Here is a 20,005-nt window from a genome sequence, read left to right as displayed (position 1 = left end):
AGAAGAAATGCATTAACAAGCCTATAACTGTTTCTCAGTGACTGGTCAGTTGTCAGCTGTGGCTCTGTGCTAGCAGCTACTTTAGGTTGTCAGAATTAGACGGTCGTATGTTCAAAGATTCGGAAGCAAAATTCAGGCCCGGCATTATACTGAGGGAGAGCCGTACTGTCAGAGGCAGTGTTAATGTACTGACCTATCTGCCCTTTCAAGTAGGTGCAATAGATCACTATAGACACTATTTCAACTTAGAGGAATGTGGTACCTTGGCCACCACTTTTCCTTCAAACAACTTCACTAAAACAGATTATCTGGTCATTAGTTCATTGTTATTTTGGGGACCTTGTTATGCACAAATTGGTTGCTGTGTGACAACTATTCATGTACTGTGAAGATTTTTACGATGTGCGGAGATCATGAATGGTGCAAGACAAATGCAAGCATTTCTTTCTGATCAAATCAGTAACTGAGATTAAGACTTAGATCATTTCTTACTTTTTGAAATCCTTCCATGGCCTCGTACCTCCCTACCTATGCAACCTCCAAGCTCACAACTCTTTGCAATATCTGCAGTCCATCCAATTTGAGTCTCTTGCACACATCCCAAATTCTAACTGATTCACCACTGATGGCTATGTCTTCAGCTGCAGTAGCCCTAAGCTCTGGAGATCCTTCTCTCAACTTTTCTATCTTTCTTACCTCCTTTAAAGTGCTGCTTCTCAAAATGTACCTCTACAACCAACCTTTTGATCATCTCCCTTAGTATCTCCTTATGGGGCACATAGTCAAATATGGATTGATAACACTTCCGTGAAGTGCTTTGGAGCATTTTGCCACATGGCATGGATTATATAAATTAAATTTGTATTGTTGGGATTTATCCCAAATTTAGGATTTATTAGCTGATCTCAGTAGCAACAGTGATATTCCAGTTGGTGTTGCTGCTACTTTGCTGGAAAGGAAATGTAACCATGGGTCAAATTTCCATAAGAAATTCCTGAAGAAGGGCTTATGCCCGAAACGTCGATTCTCCTGTTCCCTGGATGCTGCCTGACCTGCTGCACTTTTCCAGCAACACATTTCCAGCTCTGATCTCCAGCATCTGCAGACCTCACTTTCTCCTCAAATTTCCAAACACTATCTAAGTGGTTTCGAAAGAAATACATGTACATGGATGGCCAATTTACCGTTGTGCTCACTGGTCAAGGTCACAGATGAACAGCGAACATTTGAGTGAGTTATTGGGTGATGCAGAACTCTAAGAAAGCATTCCTCAGTAGGGACAAAAGGATTGGGAGGCAAGTGAATCAGGAGAAATATATTAAAGTGTGAAACTCACTTTCAATGCAAAGCTAGATAACACAAGCAACAAAAAAAATGCAAGTTAGAAAGGGTTAGACAAAGAGGGATGAAAGGAGGTTCATATGGAGAATAAACACCAGTGTGAATCTGTTGAGTTGAGTCTTCTACATTGTGCATAAATCAAAATTCATTGCTTTGTTTCTTATTGTAACTTGTTCTTTCTCAGGATCTCAAATCTCCTATTATTTTTTGTAGCTTGCTCTCCAAGCTTTAGACTTTAATATGCAAGCTTAATGTCATCCAGACACTATTTGACTGATACTGATTACTCAGCAGTGGTGCAACTTATAGGTCATCAAATACTTTCCCAATATAAAACGATAATTTAAAAGCTACACCTGACCCCCCTACCCAATCGGCCCTCTATCTGGAGTCCAACGTTATAAAATTCTTAATGTATTGATTCTGATTCAATCTTCCTTTCTCCTCTCCTTGAATAAGAAAGTATTAATATTTTCAATAGACTTAGGAATGTATAGGGCTAGATGCCTGGAATCAAAATAGCTCACTGTTTTCTGTGATGCTTCCAATCACTTTTGGCATTTCCGTAAGTGTACTTGGGTCATCTGGTTTAAGATCCAATCATTCAAGTGCAGCTAATGCATACCCCAAAAGTTCAAATTATCCCAACCCTGTATATTCTTGATTTTAGGTAGGTAGTAAAGGACCAGGAACTTGTATCTCTGCGTTTTTCTTTCAATTTCTGCAATCAGCAGAACCCCTTTGGGTCAGTTTACTGTTTCCAAACTTGTTTCATTCTAAAACAGTGATCATCATACACCTTATCTTCTGAACATTGATCTTTGCAGCTTAATACTGTCAATTACTCGGTGTTGATAATTTGGATGAAGCGCACTTATCCATACTTGGTTTGTTTGATTTTTCAGAATCCTCATGGCAAGCTGTTTGCTTCCCTTTGTCCCAGCCTATTGGCTGCAAACCAAATGTTAGGAAGAAAGAACATGGATCTTTTAGGTGCCAATCAATGAATTATTTGTGAAGTATAGTCACCGTTGTCATATAGTAAACACAGAAATCAATTCGTGCACAAACCATGATGGATAAACGTGACTAATTTATCCGATCATTGTAGTGGTGCTCAAGAAGCAATTCGTTGCCAGGATACCAGCAGCACTTCCTTCCTCTTTCTGTGGGATCTTTTGTGACATACAAGCAGGTAAATGATGTAATGGCTTAACATGTTGCTATTTGGCAGCAATGCACCTCTTTCTCAGTACTGCGATGGTTTCTGACCCTCAATCATGTGCTCAAGTCCAGGAGTGGGGTTTGACCCCAAATTTTTTCACCTCAAATGAGAGTGCAACCAAATGGACCAAATAAATTGACGAGGAAAGAAAAGTATTTTCAATTTAACAAACACATTTTAGTAGATGAATTAAAGTGCATTCACAGTGTGGGGCAATATTTGCTTGTGAACTTGTGATGTGGTTCTGATCATCACATTACAAGATCACAGTCAGAGGAGGTTTACTAAGATGTTGCCAGGAGAACTTTAGCTTTGAAGAACGATTAGATAGGCCTGAAGATGGGTGACTGGACATGAAATGTTAACTGTAGTTTCTCTCCACAGATGCTGCTAGATTTGATGAGTTTTTCCAGTATTTTCTGTTTTTGTTTCTGATTTCCAGCGTCTGCAGTTCTTTTTTTAAAGGTGGGTCTGTATTATTTCCTTCAAAATGAAGAAAGCTGAAGGGAAATTTATTTGAAATATATAAAATTTTAAAGGGACCTAGCAAGAGTGGATGGGAAGGATTTGTTTCCCTTAGCAGAGAGGTCCACAACCAGGGCACATATTTAAAAAAAATTGATTGAAAATGAGGGGGGTGTTGAAAAATCGTTTGTCCCAAAAGGGTTTTGAAATACTGCTTAAAATGATGCTAAAAGCAGAAGTCCTCATCACGTTTTTAAAAAATGCTTAGAACATGCCATACAGGTCTACACAATGAGAGCTGAAAGTAGAACTGTGCTGGATTGCACTACTGCTAGCCAGCACAAACATAATGGAACAAATGGCTTCTCTGTAAGCTGTCTCTATGTTTCTAACCTGCTCTGTTGGCTAAACTATCAAAATAATCTGAACCCAATAAGTGACTCAAATGGTTCTGTTGCTCTCAGTACAGCTCTTGTGTTGGGTAGACTTATCGTTTGAAAAAACACCGGAGTTGCCAAAAATGAGAAATAGCAGCAACAGACAAAGAGGTGCTACTTTAGCAACCATGGCAATTCTTTAATAAAACAAATAACTATGGATGCTAAAGATCTGAAACAAAACCAGAAATTGCAGGAGAAATTCAGTTGGTCTAGCAGCACCTTCAGCTCTGAAGAAGGGTCACTGGACTTGAACCATTAACCCTGCTTTCTCGACATGCTGCCAGACTTGCTGAGCTTCCCCAGCAATTTCTGTTTTTGTTTCATGGAAATACTTTAGCAGTCTAAAAAGAGAAAATGCTGGAAAATCTCAGCAGGTCTGGCAGCATCTGTAGGGAGAGAAAAGAGCTGACATTTCGAGTATAACTGACCCCTTGTCAAAGCTAAAAACAGGGAGAAATAGGGAGGTATTTATACGAGGCGGAGAAGGTGAGTCATGGCTCCAGAAGCAAAGGTAGCAATAAAGAGGTGATAATGACAGTGCATAGAGAGATTATAGGGAGATTAGGAGCTGTGAATGACCAAGGCTGAAACCAGTGCTATGTGCCAAAATATAGTGGGGTGGGGGGAGGGGTGAAGCAGAAGCAAAATGAAAAACAGGGGAGAAGGGTAGCAAAGGGGGAAGAGGAGAGGAAAAAGGTGATGAGAGAGTGGGGAGCGAGAGAAAGAGAGACACCAAGAAATAAGAGGTACAGAACAGTGAAATTTTTTTTTAAAAAGATAAGTAAAATAAATGAAATAAAATTATGGAGCAGAATGAAAACAGAGGGGTCGAGATGGGATAATCATCTGAAGTTGTTGAATTCAGTGTTGAGACCGGCAGGCTGTAACGTGCCGAGTCGGAAGATGAGATGCTGTTCCTCCAGTTTGCGTTGAGCTTCACTGGAACATTGCAGCAGGCCAAGGACAGACATGTGGCCATGGGAGCAGGATTGTGTGTTGAAGTGGCAAGCCACGGAAGGTCCAGGACCTGATTGCGTATAGACCGAAGGTGCTTAGCAAAGCGATCACCCAGTCGGCGTTTTGACTCTCCGATATAGAGGATACCACATTGGGAGCAACGAATGCAATAGACCAAATTGAAAGAGGTACAATGAAACGCTGCTTAATCTGAAATGAGTGTTTGGGGCCTTGGATGGTGAGCATGGAAGAGGTAAAGGGGCAGGTGTTGCACCTTCTGCGATTGCATGGGAAGGTGCCGTGTGTGATGGGAGAGGTGTTAGGTGTGATGGAGGAGTGGACTAGGTTGTCCCTGAGGGAACGATCTCTGCGGAATGCTGACTGGGGGATGGAAAGGAAGATGTATTTAGTGGTGGCGTCGTGTTGGTATTGGTGAAAATGGTGGAGGATTATTCTTTGTATGTGAAGGCTGGTGGGGTGAAAGGAGGGAACAAGAGGGACCCTATCCTTGTTCTGGGAGGGGAGGGAGGGGGTGAGGGTCTAGGCGCAGGAGATAGGCCGCACGCTGTCGAGAGCCCTGTCAACAACTGTAGGTGGGAAGCCACGGTTGGAGAAGAAGGAGCACATATTAAGAGCACCACTTTGGAAAGTGGCCTAATCGGAACAAATGCGGCAGATGCGAAGGAGCTGAGAGAAAGGGATAGAGTCCTTACAGGACGTAGGCTGAGAAGAGCTGTAGTCCAGATAGCTGTGGGAGTCAGTGGGCTTGTAATGGATATTAGTGGATAGACTATTGCCGGAAATGGAGACAGAAAGGTCAAGGAAAGGAAGGCAAGTGTCGGAGATGGACCAGGTGAAGGTGATGGAGGGATGGAAACTGGAAGCGAAGTTTATGATTTTTTCAGGTCAGGACGAGAGCATGAAGCTGCACCGAAATAGTCGACAGAGTCAGTTAGACTCGAAACGTCAGCTCTTTTCTCTCCTTACAGATGCTGCCAGACCTGCTGAGATTTTCCAGCATTTTCTCTTTTGGTTTCAGATTCCAGCATCTGCAGTAATTTGCTTTTATAAATAATGCAAAGGCATTTCATGCTTGAGAAAATAGAGTCTTATGTCTGGTTACAAAATCAATGTAAATGACAGCGTAAAATGAGAAGCTAATGCTGAAATACGACTGAAAACAGTCAGATTATTTGCATGAAGGGTTGGCTGTAATTGCTTCCTAAAGTATATTTCCTGCTTCAGCAGCCACCTTTCCTGTTTCTAAAATTCCGTCACTCTTGAGGTTTTAATGATTATAATCTGAGGAAGATTAAACTACTTGAGATACACTCCTTCTTCAAGAGCTGCTCTGGGCCTTGCCATCTGCGATACTCCACATCAAATCGATTAAGATGATATGTTCCCTGCGTTGTTCGGAGACGTTAAATGCAATGTGTCTTCACGAATCATTGACCTGAAGCAGCGGAAGGGGTGTTGGGGTCTCAAGCCTCTGGTGTCTCAGTTGAAAATGAGATCTGACAGAGCTTTCTAGACAATTTTAAACTCACGCCTTACAATTCACAGGCATTTGAGTGAACAATGCAGACATTTCTTTTAATCACTTATTTTCTGTGGATCTCCACCGCCCCCTCCACTCCCCCACTCGCCATTCTCAAGCCCCGAATATAGTTGCTTCTCCATGATGAATGAACTGACAAGCTGCTTTAGCATAGCTGGAGGCAATTGAGTCCAACTTTGCCGAACTGCTTTCTTCTTTGGGGGAAGGCTGGCGCTTCTGCTCCAACTCTGCAAGCTTGGCTGTGGAGGGGGACTGCGATCATTGGTGGGAGTGCGATCATTGGTGGGAGTCCTGTCGCTCTTGAGCTACTGTCGCGGCAAAACATTTTTCATCCTGGGAAGAAAATGAAAAGCAGGATTTCCACCTTGCTCTGCCTTCCAGAATCTGTTGCACTACCTTCCAAATGTGCCAAATCGCACTGAGGCACGTTCACTGCTTTGGAGGTCATTTTTTTTCTGCATAGCAAGATTCCACAACAGTGCGGTGCATGATTTGTTTTGAACAACTCATCAGATGAGCCAATTGCTCTGAAATTCTATCAGATTACTAGGTGTGGGCCTCAACATTCTGATACTGCGGATCAAACCAATAGGAGAGTAATATTATGTTAATTTCACCATCGTTTCAGTCTTTGTTGTTGGAGCTGCACTAGCAGCTGTAACTTCGCCACTGTTCCTACCTTACTGAAAGGAATACAGTCCGAGGTGCAGATGCCCCGAGTACGATTTGACCTTTTCAAATCTGCATTCCAGTCCCGAATGCAGGTCTGATCATTCTCACATGCTTTGTACCTGTCGAGGGAAAATAGAACTGCTTGAGAACAGCCATAATCACCACCAGTACTCCCATTAAAAGCTGGTTTAGAAATGAATGAGTTTAACAGTATCTATTGCGCTGGCTTGTTTTGGCATGTGATCCAGCGATCCTACTTTAACAATTTTTTTATTGAGTAAGCAATCATAAAACTACTTCACTGGTGAATGTTTAGATTAGATTCCCTACAGCGTGGAAACAGGCTATTTGGTCCAACAAGTCCACACCAACCCTCCGAAGAGTAATCCACCCAGACCATTTCCCTCTGACTGATGCATCTCATACTACGGACAATTTAGCTTGGCCAATTCACCTGACCTGCTCATCTTTGGACTGTGAGAGGAAACTGGAGCACCTGGAGGAAATCCAGGCAGACAGTCACCCAAGGCTGGAGGTGAACCTGGGTCCTTGGTGCTGTGAAGAGAAAATGAGGTCTGCAGATGCTGGAGATCAGAGATGGAAATGTGTTGCTGGAAAAGTGCAGCAGGTCAGGCAGCATCTAGGGAACAGGAGAATCGACGTTTCGGGCATTAGCCCTTCTTCAGGAATGAGGAAAGTTTGTCCAGCAGGCTAAGATAAAAGATAGGGAGGAGGGACTTGGGGGAGGGGCGTCGGAAATGTGATAGGTGGAAAAAGGTCAAGGTGAGGGTGATAGGACAGATTGGGGTGGGGGTGGAGAGGTCGGGAAGAAGATTGCAGGTTAGGAAGGCGGTGCTGAATTTGATGGATTTGACTGAGACAGGCTGGGGGGAGGGGAAATGAGGAAACTGGTGAAATCCGAGTTCATCCCTTGTGGTTGGAGGGTTCCTAGCCGGAAGATGAGGCGTTCCACCTCCAACCGTCATTTCGCTGTGGTCTGACGATGGAGGAGTCCAAAGACCTGCATATCCTTGGTGGAGTGGGAGGGGGAATTGAAATGTTGAGCTACAGGGTGGTTGGGTTGGTTGGTCCGGGTTTCCCAGAGGTGTTCTCTGAAACGCTCCGCAAGTAGGTGGCCTGTCTCCCCAATATAGAGGAGGCCACATCGGGTACAGAGGATGCAATAGATGATATGTGTGGAGGTACAGGTGAATCTGTGGCGGATATGGAAGTTTCCTTTGGGGCCTTGGAGGGAGGTGAGAGGGGAGGTGTGGGCGCAAGTCTTGCACCTCCTGCGGTTGTAGGGGAAGGTGCCGGGAAAGCGCTGACCAATTGCTCCACAGAGACTTCTCTCAGCTCAAGGTTCCTCCTTTCCCATCACTTCTATTGATATGGAACTGCATGAAACTATGTGTCTGGATTAGTGGTGCTGGAAGAGCACAGCAGTTCAGGCAGCATTCGAGGAGCAGTAAAATCGATGTTTCGGGCAAAAGCCCTTCATCAGGAATACAGTAATGAATCTATATGTGCCCAGTCTTTCTTGTAGTTTGGCCAAATTGCTGTTCTTGTGCTGACAAAATGTTTGGCTATGGGAAGAAGTCAGGGTCTTTCACCTGCAATGGGTGAAAGGCACCACACGCTTCAAGATAAATGACAAAAGAACCAGAGACAACAGTGGGGGTGGAGGGGGTGGTAGCATTGCACTGCCTGAAAGGATAATGGAAGCAGATTCAAGGGTAGATCATTAGTTGAAAGAAATTCACATTTTCAGATTAAAGGAAAAGCATGTATGGATCTCCACCACCCCTTCCACTCCCTCACTCACTAATCTCAAGACCCGAATGTACTGGGACTGGTTGAAGAACCTTTTCAATGAAATGACAGAGGTGCAGTGGCCAAGTAGCTACTCTCTGCACCGTGTCTATGATTATATTAAAAAAAGCATAATCTGCACACAGCAGTAAATGTCAATACAAGCCAAGCAGGAATCATCATACATGACTATTTTCCCTTCTTCTGCAAGACTGGGTTACTGGTAATGCCCCACAGCCCATTAGCCCTCAAGTTGAGATCAATGACTAAAGCATTTGTGGTTTCTATTCATCTTGGTTTGGTTTCACAACAGTCATTTCATTCACCCACCAGTGTATACTTCAGAGTGGGAAGTATAGGAGCAGTTCCCTCTGTGAGTTGCTCTTGTCTGATTTTTATAGCTACCATTGCTGATAAAATAACCCAGGGACAGAGTTTTCCATCAGGTTATTACTTTTTGAAGATGTTTCTGGAAACAGAAATTTGGTAGAATCCACTGCAAAATGTTATCTCTTGGCCTGGTTGCAAACTGAGAGTCTGTTGCATTTTCAGAACTGGGATAGAATCAGGAAATTAGTTCTGTCTCATCAATCTTCTGATATCTCATCAACTCTATCAAAGGAGTAGTGGAGTCTCAAAACCAAGAATATGTTCAACTTAGCCCCTGGCTTAGGTGGATTTAATTGATCTCTGTGGGCGAGCATTGGGACAGTAAACTGACCTTGGCTTAAGGATGGCAAAAATCAGAAAATCATCCCTTTGGTAATCATCATCACTGGTCTTGCAGCAAGTATGGTTATTTGAAGGCCGGGTCAACACTTATACCATGAACAGAAGACCCCCCCACTGTGGAACAACCTTCTGACACTTGACACTTAGATCACTTGAGCTGAAAGGTGAGCAATGTTATGAAGAGAAGTGGAGTCTGCCTAAATGTAATCCAGTGATATATGTTTGTAATTGGTAAGTAGATAGAAGACAGAGAGAGAGGATAATGGGTTCATTCTCAGTCATATGCATTCCTTATTTCTTCATCCCATCATTGCTTGTCATGCCTTCTGTTTCCTAGGTCCCAAGCTCTGAAATTCCCTCACCAAGTCTCCTCACTACTCTTTCATCCTTTGAGACAGTACTTAAAAACTATATGATTGCCCAATTTGTCCTAATATACCTTTGGAATTACAATGCTGTTCCTTCACTGGCGTTGATTCAATATCTTTGAACTTCTTTCCTAGCAACACTGCTTAGTGTACTTTCACCACATTGACTGCAGTGATTCAAGGTGGAAGCTCATCATCATGTTCACAAGGGGCACTTAAAAATGACCTTCCACCTTGACAACAACACTTACATCTCGTTAATTTAAAGAAAGAAATTTGTTTGATGACATTCTTGTGAAGTACCTAGAGATGTTTTGCTTTGTGTTGATTCTTACAGGTAACAATGATGAAGGATTCCGTCTAAACGCAGATGCTTGAGTGAAAGGATGTTGTGATTCACCATGCCACTTGTGTATGCGCTCAGTATACTCAAATATGAATTGTTCAGTCCTTAAGTAGCTGGAGGAGCATTATTGTACTTACCATTGGTCACAAAAGCCCTGACAGAGAGGTACATTCAGAAGAGAATTGGAATGCCTTGGGCTTGCCCAAATTGTAACATCTGGGGAGCAGCGATAGAAACACGACAACTGGTTGAAGAATTGCTCGCACCTAGAGAGAAAAGAAATTTACTAATGTACTGTGACAGTGCTTTCCTTTATATCAGTAAAACCTTGAGGCATAGAATACCCAATCATTTTTCTTTTTCCTCCCTTTGGTTCTGCTGGCAAGAGCAATTTTCCATATGCCCCAAAGCAGTCCATGTTCAGCCATGCAGTTACAGCAGGAGTCACTGAGATCATGGCTGATTTCTCTCTTTTACAGCTCAGGGCACTGTGGTTATTTGAAGCGCTGTGTTCATCAATTTCTGCTGTAACTAAGACTACTCAATGAAACTCAGACAAGGCAATCAAACTCGGGACCTTCTAGTTTGTATAAATAGCCTTGGTTCAGACTATTCATTGGGCGTGGCTCCTCACTTTCTTTGGGTTAACCATGGAGTTTCCAGGAGTTATTCTTTACCTAAATGTAATTTGAATGATATCATAAATTCCAGTCACACCACACAGGTGTTGGTAAGCTTGTTGTCAAATGGTGCCATGTGTCCCCATTGAGAAAATGGGAGTTAGTTTCTGCAATGAATTGATACTGTCACAGAAAAATGCATCTGCAACAGGCAGATTGCTTTTATCCTCTTGCTTTTCCCATATCATGAAAAGCTGACCCTATCTAGCAGCTGTGACCTTAAGGGCTGAAGCAGTTCCACCTGTAGTGGTGCTACTGAACTATTCTTGATGACAGACATTCAAGTCCCTGTCCTGTTGTCACGCTCAGTAGTTCCTCCAAGTGCTGTTGAACATGGAGGATTATTGATTCATCACTCAAGGAGGTTCAGTAGGTGATAATTGGCAGGTGGTTAAACTTGAAGCTATGAGAATCGATGTCAAGAACTACCAGGGCAAGTCACACTGAAAAAGTACATCACAGACTGCCAGATCTGCTTGGTCTATTTTGACAGTGTGACAAGAAGTACTAGGGGTAGTGATGGTGATATCTGGGCCATTGGGAATAGAGTAGTTTTCTGTGAAATGACTTTCAGCCTGTTGCTTGACTAGTCTTTGTGACAGTTCTCTTAAATTCTGGCGCAAAACCGTAGATGCAACTGAGAGGACTTTGCAGCGTTGACAGGGCTGGGTTTGACATTGTTAATTCTGCTGCTTTGGGTGATGCCAAATGATATGTCTAGTTTCTTTCCTTTCTTCAGCCTTTGTAGCAATTTGATACAATTGAGTAATGTGGTAGCCCATTTCAGTGGGTAGTTAAGAGTCAACCATATTTCTATGGCTCTAGAGTCACATATAGGCCAAGCCAATTAAGGATGACAGATTTCCTTCCTTCAAATGGGCCTTACTGAACCAGGTACTTTTTAAAAAAATGATATTTGACGGTAGTTATGAGGTCACCATCAGGCCAGTATTTAATTCCAGATTTTGTTACTTCAGACTTCACCATCTGCTACCTTGGGATTCAAACCCATGTCCCCAGAACATGCCTGGAGTTCTAGATTATCAGTTCTGTGGCATGATCACTGCACTACTGCTGCCCATAATCATAATAAAAAGCTTAAAGTGAAAAAAAACTATCTAACTTTTTCTTTATCAAGGGAATATAGCTGTTCTGTTAATTCTGAAATATCCCCTCAAATGGCTGCTGGTTGCTTCTTCTATTGACTATATATTTTATATATATATATACATATATATATATATATATATTCCCTACAGTGTGGAAACAGGCCCTTCAGCCCAACCAGTCCACATCGACCCTCTGAAGAGTAACCCACCCAGACCCATTTCCTTCTGACTAATGCACCTAACACTATGGGCAATTTAGCGTGGTCAATTCACCTGACCTGCACATCTTTGGACTGTGGGAGGAAACCAGAGCACCCGGAGGAAACCCACACAGACACGGGGAGAATGTGCAAACTCCACACAGATAGTTGCCCGAGGCTGGAATCAAACCTGGGACCCTGGTGCTGTCGGGCAGCAGTGCTAACCACTGAGTCACCGTCCTAATTTGCTCATTCAGTTTAGCCAGTCTTCTCAATTGCTCCTATTTAAATTTAAAAACTAGTCTTGGACCTGCTCTTCTCTCTCTCTCAAAAGGCTCCATTCTCCAATTAATTATTCTTTCCTTTGGTCAACACAAAGATCAAGTCAGTACATATCCACTTCATGCGACTACTGAAAACAGCCTATGAAGAAAAGTGATTTTTTAAAAATCAAATGTTGTACTAACTTTGTGCTCAAGCGTCCACATTGGTTCCAGGACACAGCCTCTGGTGAAGTATTCACTTTATCCTTTATGTTCGCTGTGCAGCAAGCATCTGTAATTCAAGGAAATAGAATGTGTTGTATCCAATCGCTTAAAATTCAAAGAATATCAGTTTGACTTAAATAACTAAAACCATCCAGGATTGATTCATTGGCCACATTAGCAATTGGTGACATAGGCCTACAGCTAGTGAGAACCCTCAATTTGGCAACTGTCAACATTCTTTACACTTCTATACCTCCAGTCCCAGTAGGACGAGCAACCTTATAACTTGGGGTAGTGTTTAAACTTCTGCGACTGTTGTTTTGAAGAAGTACAGGACTGAAATTAGCTTACAGAGTCAGGCCATCCTGATTAAACCAGGACAGTCGAGAGGGATACTACTAGAATCTGTACACTGCTGCTGAAATACAGTCATTTGCTGTGAACTCAGTTAACATTGCTCTAGTTCCCCTAGTTTTCAGCCATGTCCCCTCTCCATTATTATTTTTAATTAGAGTAATCACTAATGCAACCAGTAAAATGTCTGTACTTCCCCTTTCAGATTTTTCTGCTCCTGTCTCCTGCTATATTTTCTGTTTGTAGTTGAGCCATTGTATTTTTTTTTAAAACAACCTTCTGCATTTTCAATAACCAAGCAATGTCAACATTTTAAGGTGGTTATTTCTTCCTTCTTGGGAGCAAGGGGTCAGTGTCCAAATTACTTTTATGAAAGTTAAGATAGAGCACTCCTCTTCTCCATTTTTGCACCCAATGTTAGCATTATGCATTCCAGTTGAAGAGCAGCTTATGTTCACTTTCAGAGTTAAGATTGTTGTACTTTACCCCAAAAGTGTACCTCATTACACTGTCAGACTATTTCTTAGGAATGCATCAGTGCGACATTAGTGCCTGATGACATTTGGCATTAAGATCCTGAAAAATAAACTCCACGCAGGCTGGTATACTGTCACCAAGTCACCCTTTAGTTACATGTGCACAGTACATGGACTCTGACCAGCCAGCTCAGAGCCAATCCCTAGAAGGAGCAGAATCTCTGAGACTCCTGTCAGCCAGGGCTCCCTGATTGGGGTTCTTAACCCAGGCCAATCAGAGTTCTCGCAGTCAACGAGATCCACCTGGCCCTCGTTCCAATACTAAAGATCACTTCTGAAAATATAGTTGCAAAAGAAATTATGATTGATTTCAGTAGATTTTGTCAACTTGCCTTGTTATCTTTCCTCCAGAGTTGAATCCCTGATGGTTACTCAAGCAATTGGTTTTAACTGGGAACTGAATACCTCCCCTAAACAGGGTGGGGGCAATAAGCCACCCTTGCAAGTTTGAATGTGATGCCTCGTGTGGTTGAATAGCTTGCTGATAATTATTTAGCTTTACATACAAAAAAGATGACAGCTTGGACATAGTACTGGGAGAATTTATTACTATTTGACAAAATGTGCTGCCTCATGAGGAGGGGTGAAAAGTCAAAGAGGTGGGCAAAATAGATGCAAGTCACCCTGCAGGGAAGTTGGCAGTGAACAATAAAGCATCTGAAACCCACACTCATCTCAAAGTTGCATGACCTTGAATGCTAATGTGTTTGCGTAATGGAGGCAGAATGCCATGTTATTTACTGTTTAACAAAAGTCCCTTTTAGTCCCTAACATCCATGACCTAAGGGTCTGCAGTTTTCCTTTTACCAATCCTTTTGAACAACTGTTTGTACACATATCAGGTTATGCCTCACAGCTATATGCGATATATGTGAAGGAAGCATATTTGTGGTCTCATCACTGTGACCCAATGTTAGAAAAGTTCTTAGTCTCCACCTTACTAGGGCTGCTTGTAGCATGACATGCTGAGGGCAGCGTGCTGCAGTTTATAACCATATGTCACAGTCCTAGCCCACGCATGGCCCACACCGGTGATGGAAATATATGCAAATATCATGAGCTCTCAAGATAATTTATTAAATCTTTCTGTACTATATGAGTACCGTTCTTATGTTACCATTAGTACTACCACATCAGGTACAAATACCCTGCTGAAGACTTAAAGCCCGTCACTGCATCCACAGCAGATTGTGAGGACGGAACTGCAGTTATGGAGAAACAGCTCCCAGATGTCACATTCATTCACTCTGTTCTTTCATTGCTTGTGCACAGGATGGGAGCATTTGGTGATGTCCCTGGGGAGCTGGACAAATGCACCAAAATTAGCTGCACTATCTTTGGACACATGCAGTGTCATTCATTATTGAATACAAGCCCAAGTCCCAGAGCTGCAAAAACAACATTTGTCCCTGCTGAAGTTCCAGTTTTGTACCATGGAGAGTGAGGGTGAACTGTTTGATTCCCTTTACTGCATACACAAGGAAGGTGACGATCAGCCAGCCAAGGATTTGGCAGTTCAGGTTTTTGTTTTGCAGAAGCTGAGGAAAATAGCTGAGTGATGTGAATAGAAAGATTGTAGCACATGCTGCTTTGATTAACCGAGGGAGGCCTTCAGCGATTTTGCATGATGAAATCTGCTGTGACAGGCAGTGTGCTGGGAGAGAAACTGGAGCCTACTTTCCTGTTCAGTGACAGCGCCAGCCACTCAGTCGTAGAGTCATAGAGATGACAATTTTTTTTCATAGTCCAATCCACATGATTAAACTTCTCATCCTATGACACTGGGGATCAGATCAAATCTTTGAACTGGTGAGTCTTTATGAACCGATCAAGGGAGAATGTTGAACAAAGTGCTGCCTAACCAGAAACCTACACTTCTGTCTGAGAGGATGTCCAGGATAATTAAATGTATGCTCTGGAATTTGCCACCTCTCCTGCCTGATTTCTATTCACTGTAATGGGCAGAAACTCATTGAGATGTTTGCAGTGATTTAAAAGGAACTAACATTTAGAAGACACTCGGATAATTACCTGAATAGGAAAGGTTTGGAGAGATATGTGTCAGGGGCAGGCAGGTGGGACTAGCTTAGTTTTGGATTATGTTCAGCATGGACTAGTTAGACTGAAGGATCTGTTTCTGTGCTGTATGACTAGGACTCGATGACATGGTAGATCAGTAGTAATTGTTTGCTTTAATGGAGAAGTGCACAACGTGGTAACTAAACCTTACAATTAGAGTTTCAGACTGGTGTTAGTATGCCCTTCTAAACATACATGGTTGTGGAAATTAGCAATACTCTCACTCAGAAAACAGTTTAGGTTGGAGGTTAGTTGGAAAATTTCACACTGGGATTGATAGATTTTTGTTAGTCAAATGTATTAAAGGGTTACAGATCTAAGGTAGTAAATGGAGTTAATATACTGATTAATCATGATCTAATTGAATAGTGAGGCTTGAGGGGCTGAATAGTCTCTTCCTGTAACTACATAATGATTGAAACTTTTGAGTCCAACCTTTAGTAATTGATACAAAAATTACTGTCAATGTCCATAGTCATGGAATTTGGATGTAGGTTTACTCACTGAGCTGGAAGGTTCATTTTCAGACGTTTTGTCACCATACTGGGCCTCTGGACAAAGCTTCATCCGGTGACGAAACGTCTGACAATGAACCTTCCAGCTCAGCGAGCAAACTTACATCCAGAACCTCAACCTGACCTACAAATCTTCTCAAAACTCACTATTTCTGTGTTCTCTTGACTGATAGATTAATACAAAATATACGCCCACAACTCAGTAGTTTAGTAAGGTGTTTCCTCTTCCAGCTCCCAAAATGCATATGGTGTTCGGGAAGCAAAAGTGTCACTCAACTGGTGATCAGAAGCTGGAAATCCTGGCTCACTTTTCTGTCCCTAAATTAGCAACTTGGAGATCAACTACTGTGAGGTACAGATTTCTAAACATTTATCTGCTGAATGCAAGGATTATAAAGCAATTGGGACTTCAAAGAGTTATGAAACTGGAAGAAAATGAGTAATTCTCATGTACCCCAAAACAACTACATATCTTCAATGTATTTCATTGCCAGAAGCTGACGATTACACTGACTATAAACATTTTCATTGATGCCTTATGCAGTCTCTCATCACAAGCAATAACAGCAAGTGGATTTTTTCACTCCAAACCTTTACCTTTCTTCTCTCCTGACATGTTATCCAGACTAAAGTTTACATGTGTGCCAACATCACCAAAAACAGGTCACCTTGATCAAATGTATTGCTGTTTGTGGGATCTTGTGGTGTGCAAATGGGCTGTGGAGTTTCCTACATTACAATGATTGATGCCAACTCCATTAAAGTACTTGACTGTAAAATTGCTTTGGGGCCACCTGTGGTTATCTATACCTGCCAATTAGATCTGATGGGGGTGTTTAGTTGGTCTGCTATATTATGATTACACCCAAAACATTGACTTCTCCATCTCCTGATGCTGCTTCACTTGTTGTGTTTTTCCAGCCTTTTGCTTGTCTACCTTGGATTCCAGCATCTGCAGACTTTTTTTTTGTCTCTAACCAATACTATGCCACTAGCATTGCCAATTCTCTGATACTACTATACCCCAATGGGCACTCTATATGTGAGCACAGACTGAGTGTTGGCTGGTTCTTCAATCTTGGGAGGTCTTACAATCAAACCTGATCTCATTTCAGACAGAGCTACTAATGAAGGGTAGGTTGTTTTTGACTGGTATCGTTCAAGTTAAGATTATTGGCTGATATTCTCCTAACTCTTCTTCTCCCCCACCTCCTCAAAAGTCTGCCCAAATCAATAGTGTCACATCCACCCTGATCAGGCTGGATTAGTGCGTTAAGTGTAAATTGGCAAGCCGAGCTTGGTCTGTGTAGATCAGCCCACTCTTAACAGGTTAGTTCCATAGTGAGTTGTCATTAACAGCCACCATGAGAAATAAACTAATTGGAAACCCTGTTCTATTGGCAACGTGACCATGTCTTGCAAAGGTCTCTGGTCAGATGATCATAACATGGAGTTTTTTTGTTCCAGGCAAAAGTGAGGACTGCAGATGCTGGAAACCAGAGTTTAGATCAGAGTGGTGCTGGAAAAGCACAGCAGGTCAGGCGGCATCCGAGGAGCAGGAAAATCAATATTTCGGGCAAAAGCCCTTCATCCCCTGTTTTTTTGTTCCAGTCAATTGGGGTTGCTGCGTGTCTCTCATTATTACCTGCTGTTGTTAACAGCCAATGTCATGTGCCAGAGTTTTGGATAATCTCTCTCAGTTCAGTCTCAATGAGTTTTATCTTTTCCAGATTGGACTGCAAAATTCTTTGTCTGTACTCTGTTCTCAAGAATTTCAAATTGGTCGCCTTTTTCCTCCAGTCAAGATCAGTAGCATACAGTTGATGCTACAAAGGCAGATCTGAGAGTCTGTATAGTGTGGAAGCATGCCATTCGGCCCATTGAGTCCACACCAAACCTCCAAACAGCATCCCACCAACCCATCCCCTACCCTATTCTCGTAACCCTGCATTTCCTTTCTAATCCACCTCACCTGCACATCCCCGGACACATTGGGCAATTTCCCATGGACAATCCACCTGACCTACACACCTTGCACTGTGGGAGGAAACCAGTGCACCCAGAGGAAGCCCACGCATACATGGGTAGAACTTGCAAACTCCACATAGACAGTCACCTGAGGGTAGAATCGAACCCAAGTCCCTAGCGACTGTGAGGCAGCAGTACTAACTACTGAGCCACTTCCCAAAGATGATGTGGGTTCTTGCCTATATTTCAGCTCAGTAATCTTGCAGTTTTCGCTGTTGCAAAGGAATAGCTGACAAAACTTGCTTGCGAGAACAGTAGTTTTCAACTGGTGTGTCACAGCACTTGAAAAGCTAAGAACATTGCCCTGAAATTTTCAGGAAGCAGCGCTGTTTTACCTGAGACTGCATCTGTGCAGTCTCATTCCCACTTCAACTCCCCTCTCCTCTGGAGACTTGGTGTCTATTATCTGCAGACACCAGGCACCCTTACCAATTAGGCATGCACAAGCTTCCACGGCATTGCATGCATAACTTCCAACACCACATACGGGTGCCGATTTGGCAATGCGCATTAGCTTCAAGTCAACTGAAAAAGGCGGGGGGATGTGTGTCTCATTGAAGTGTGCCTTGACACTGCAAAGGTTTAGATTAGATTAGATTAGATTACTTTACAGTGTGGAAACAGGCCCTTCGGCCCAACAAGCCCACACCGACCCGCCGAAGCGCAAACCACCCATACCCCTACATTTACCCCTTACCTAACACTACGGACAATTTAGCATGGCCAATTCACCTGACCTGAACATCTTTGGACTGTGGGAGGAAACCGGAGCACCCGGAGGAAACCCACGCAGACACGGGGAGAATGTGCAAACTCCACACAGTCAGTCGCCTGAGGCGGGAATTGAACCCAGGTCTCTGGCGCTGTGAGGCAGCAGTGCTAACCACTGTGCCACTGTGCCGCCCCAAACTACTGATGTAGATTATGCAGAAGTATCCTGTCAAAATAAGTATCCTTCAAGTATGGCATGGAGCTTTGTGGGAATGTTATGGCAAAAGGATCAACAAGTTCAAATTTTTACAAAGACTTGTTATCTACCAGCATCTTACCCGCCTTCAGGGCCCCTAACATACATTACAGCCAAGTAGATACTTTTGAAATGTAGTCAATCTCTCACACTGTTGGGAACGTGGCAGCCAGTTTATACAAAGGAAACTCCTCCAAATTTCCACTACCTACAATCAGACCCCACCACCAGAGATATATTTCCTTCCCCACCTCTGTCTGCATTCCGCAGAGACCATTCCCTCTTGCACTCCCTCGTTAGGTCCACGCCCCCCCATCAACCCATCCACCCCACCCAGCATCTTCCCTTGCTGCCACATAGGTGTAAAACCTCTATTCACACCTCCAAAGGATCTTTTCACATCCAGCAGAGATTTTCCTGCACATCCCCCCGCCTCATTCTACTGTGTCTGTTGCTCTTGATGTGGTCTCCTCTGCATCAGGTAGATAGGACACAACTTGCGGAGCATTTCAGGGAACATCTCCAGGAGATACGAACCAAACAACGCCACTGCCCTGTAGCCATTCACTTCAACTCCCCATCCCACTCCCCCAAGGACATACAAATCCTGGGCCTCCTCCACTGCCGAATCCAAGCCACCTGACAATTGGAGGAAGAACACCTCATCTTCTGCCTCGGGACACTTCAATCACATGGCATCAACATCAACCTCACTGATTTCCAAATCTCTCCTCCCCCAATCTCATCCCAGATCCAACCCTCCAACTTGGCAATACCTTCTTGACCCGTCCTACTTGCCCATATTCTTTTCCACCTATCCTCTCCACCCTCCCTACCGACCTATCACAATTAACCCCCCATCTGCATCCACCTATCGCCTTCCCAGCTACCTTCCCCCCAGCCCTATCCCTACCCCCTTATTCATCTCTCAGTCCCCTTCCTCCACATTCCTGATGAAGGGCTTCTGCCCGAAACGTCAACACTTCTGCTCCTCGGATGCTGTTTGATCTGCTGTGTTTTTCCAGAGCCACACTTTCTGATTCTCCAGCATCTATGGTCCTCACTTTCTCCACAATGCAACGCTGACCAGATAATTTTTTAAAAATGAAATAATTAAATGTTTTTGAGAA

The 20,005-nt window shown here is 43.1% G+C and overlaps 1 protein-coding gene across 2 annotated transcripts in view; it reads right to left on the bottom strand.

Moving 5' to 3' along the window:
• Nucleotides 1-20,005, bottom strand: part of rtbdn (retbindin) — a 64,168-nt gene that overhangs the window by 6,609 nt on the left and 37,554 nt on the right. For both annotated transcript variants that reach the window (XM_043694923.2, XM_043694920.2), the window contains exons 3-5: nucleotides 12,376-12,463; nucleotides 10,057-10,185; nucleotides 6,669-6,780 (exon numbers count right to left, since the gene is read on the bottom strand). In XM_043694923.2, coding sequence (XP_043550858.1) covers nucleotides 6,669-6,780; nucleotides 10,057-10,185; nucleotides 12,376-12,463 — 329 coding nt within the window. The remainder of the gene's footprint in view (nucleotides 1-6,668; nucleotides 6,781-10,056; nucleotides 10,186-12,375; nucleotides 12,464-20,005) is intronic.

This window comes from Chiloscyllium plagiosum, unplaced genomic scaffold (assembly GCF_037043375.1).
Source record: "Chiloscyllium plagiosum isolate Xiang-an unplaced genomic scaffold, Cpla_swu_hap1 HiC_scaffold_45, whole genome shotgun sequence".
NCBI classification, from domain to species: domain Eukaryota; kingdom Metazoa; phylum Chordata; class Chondrichthyes; order Orectolobiformes; family Hemiscylliidae; genus Chiloscyllium; species Chiloscyllium plagiosum.
Note: the sequence above shows the minus strand (reverse complement) of the source record. Positions and strands in the feature narration are given on the sequence as shown.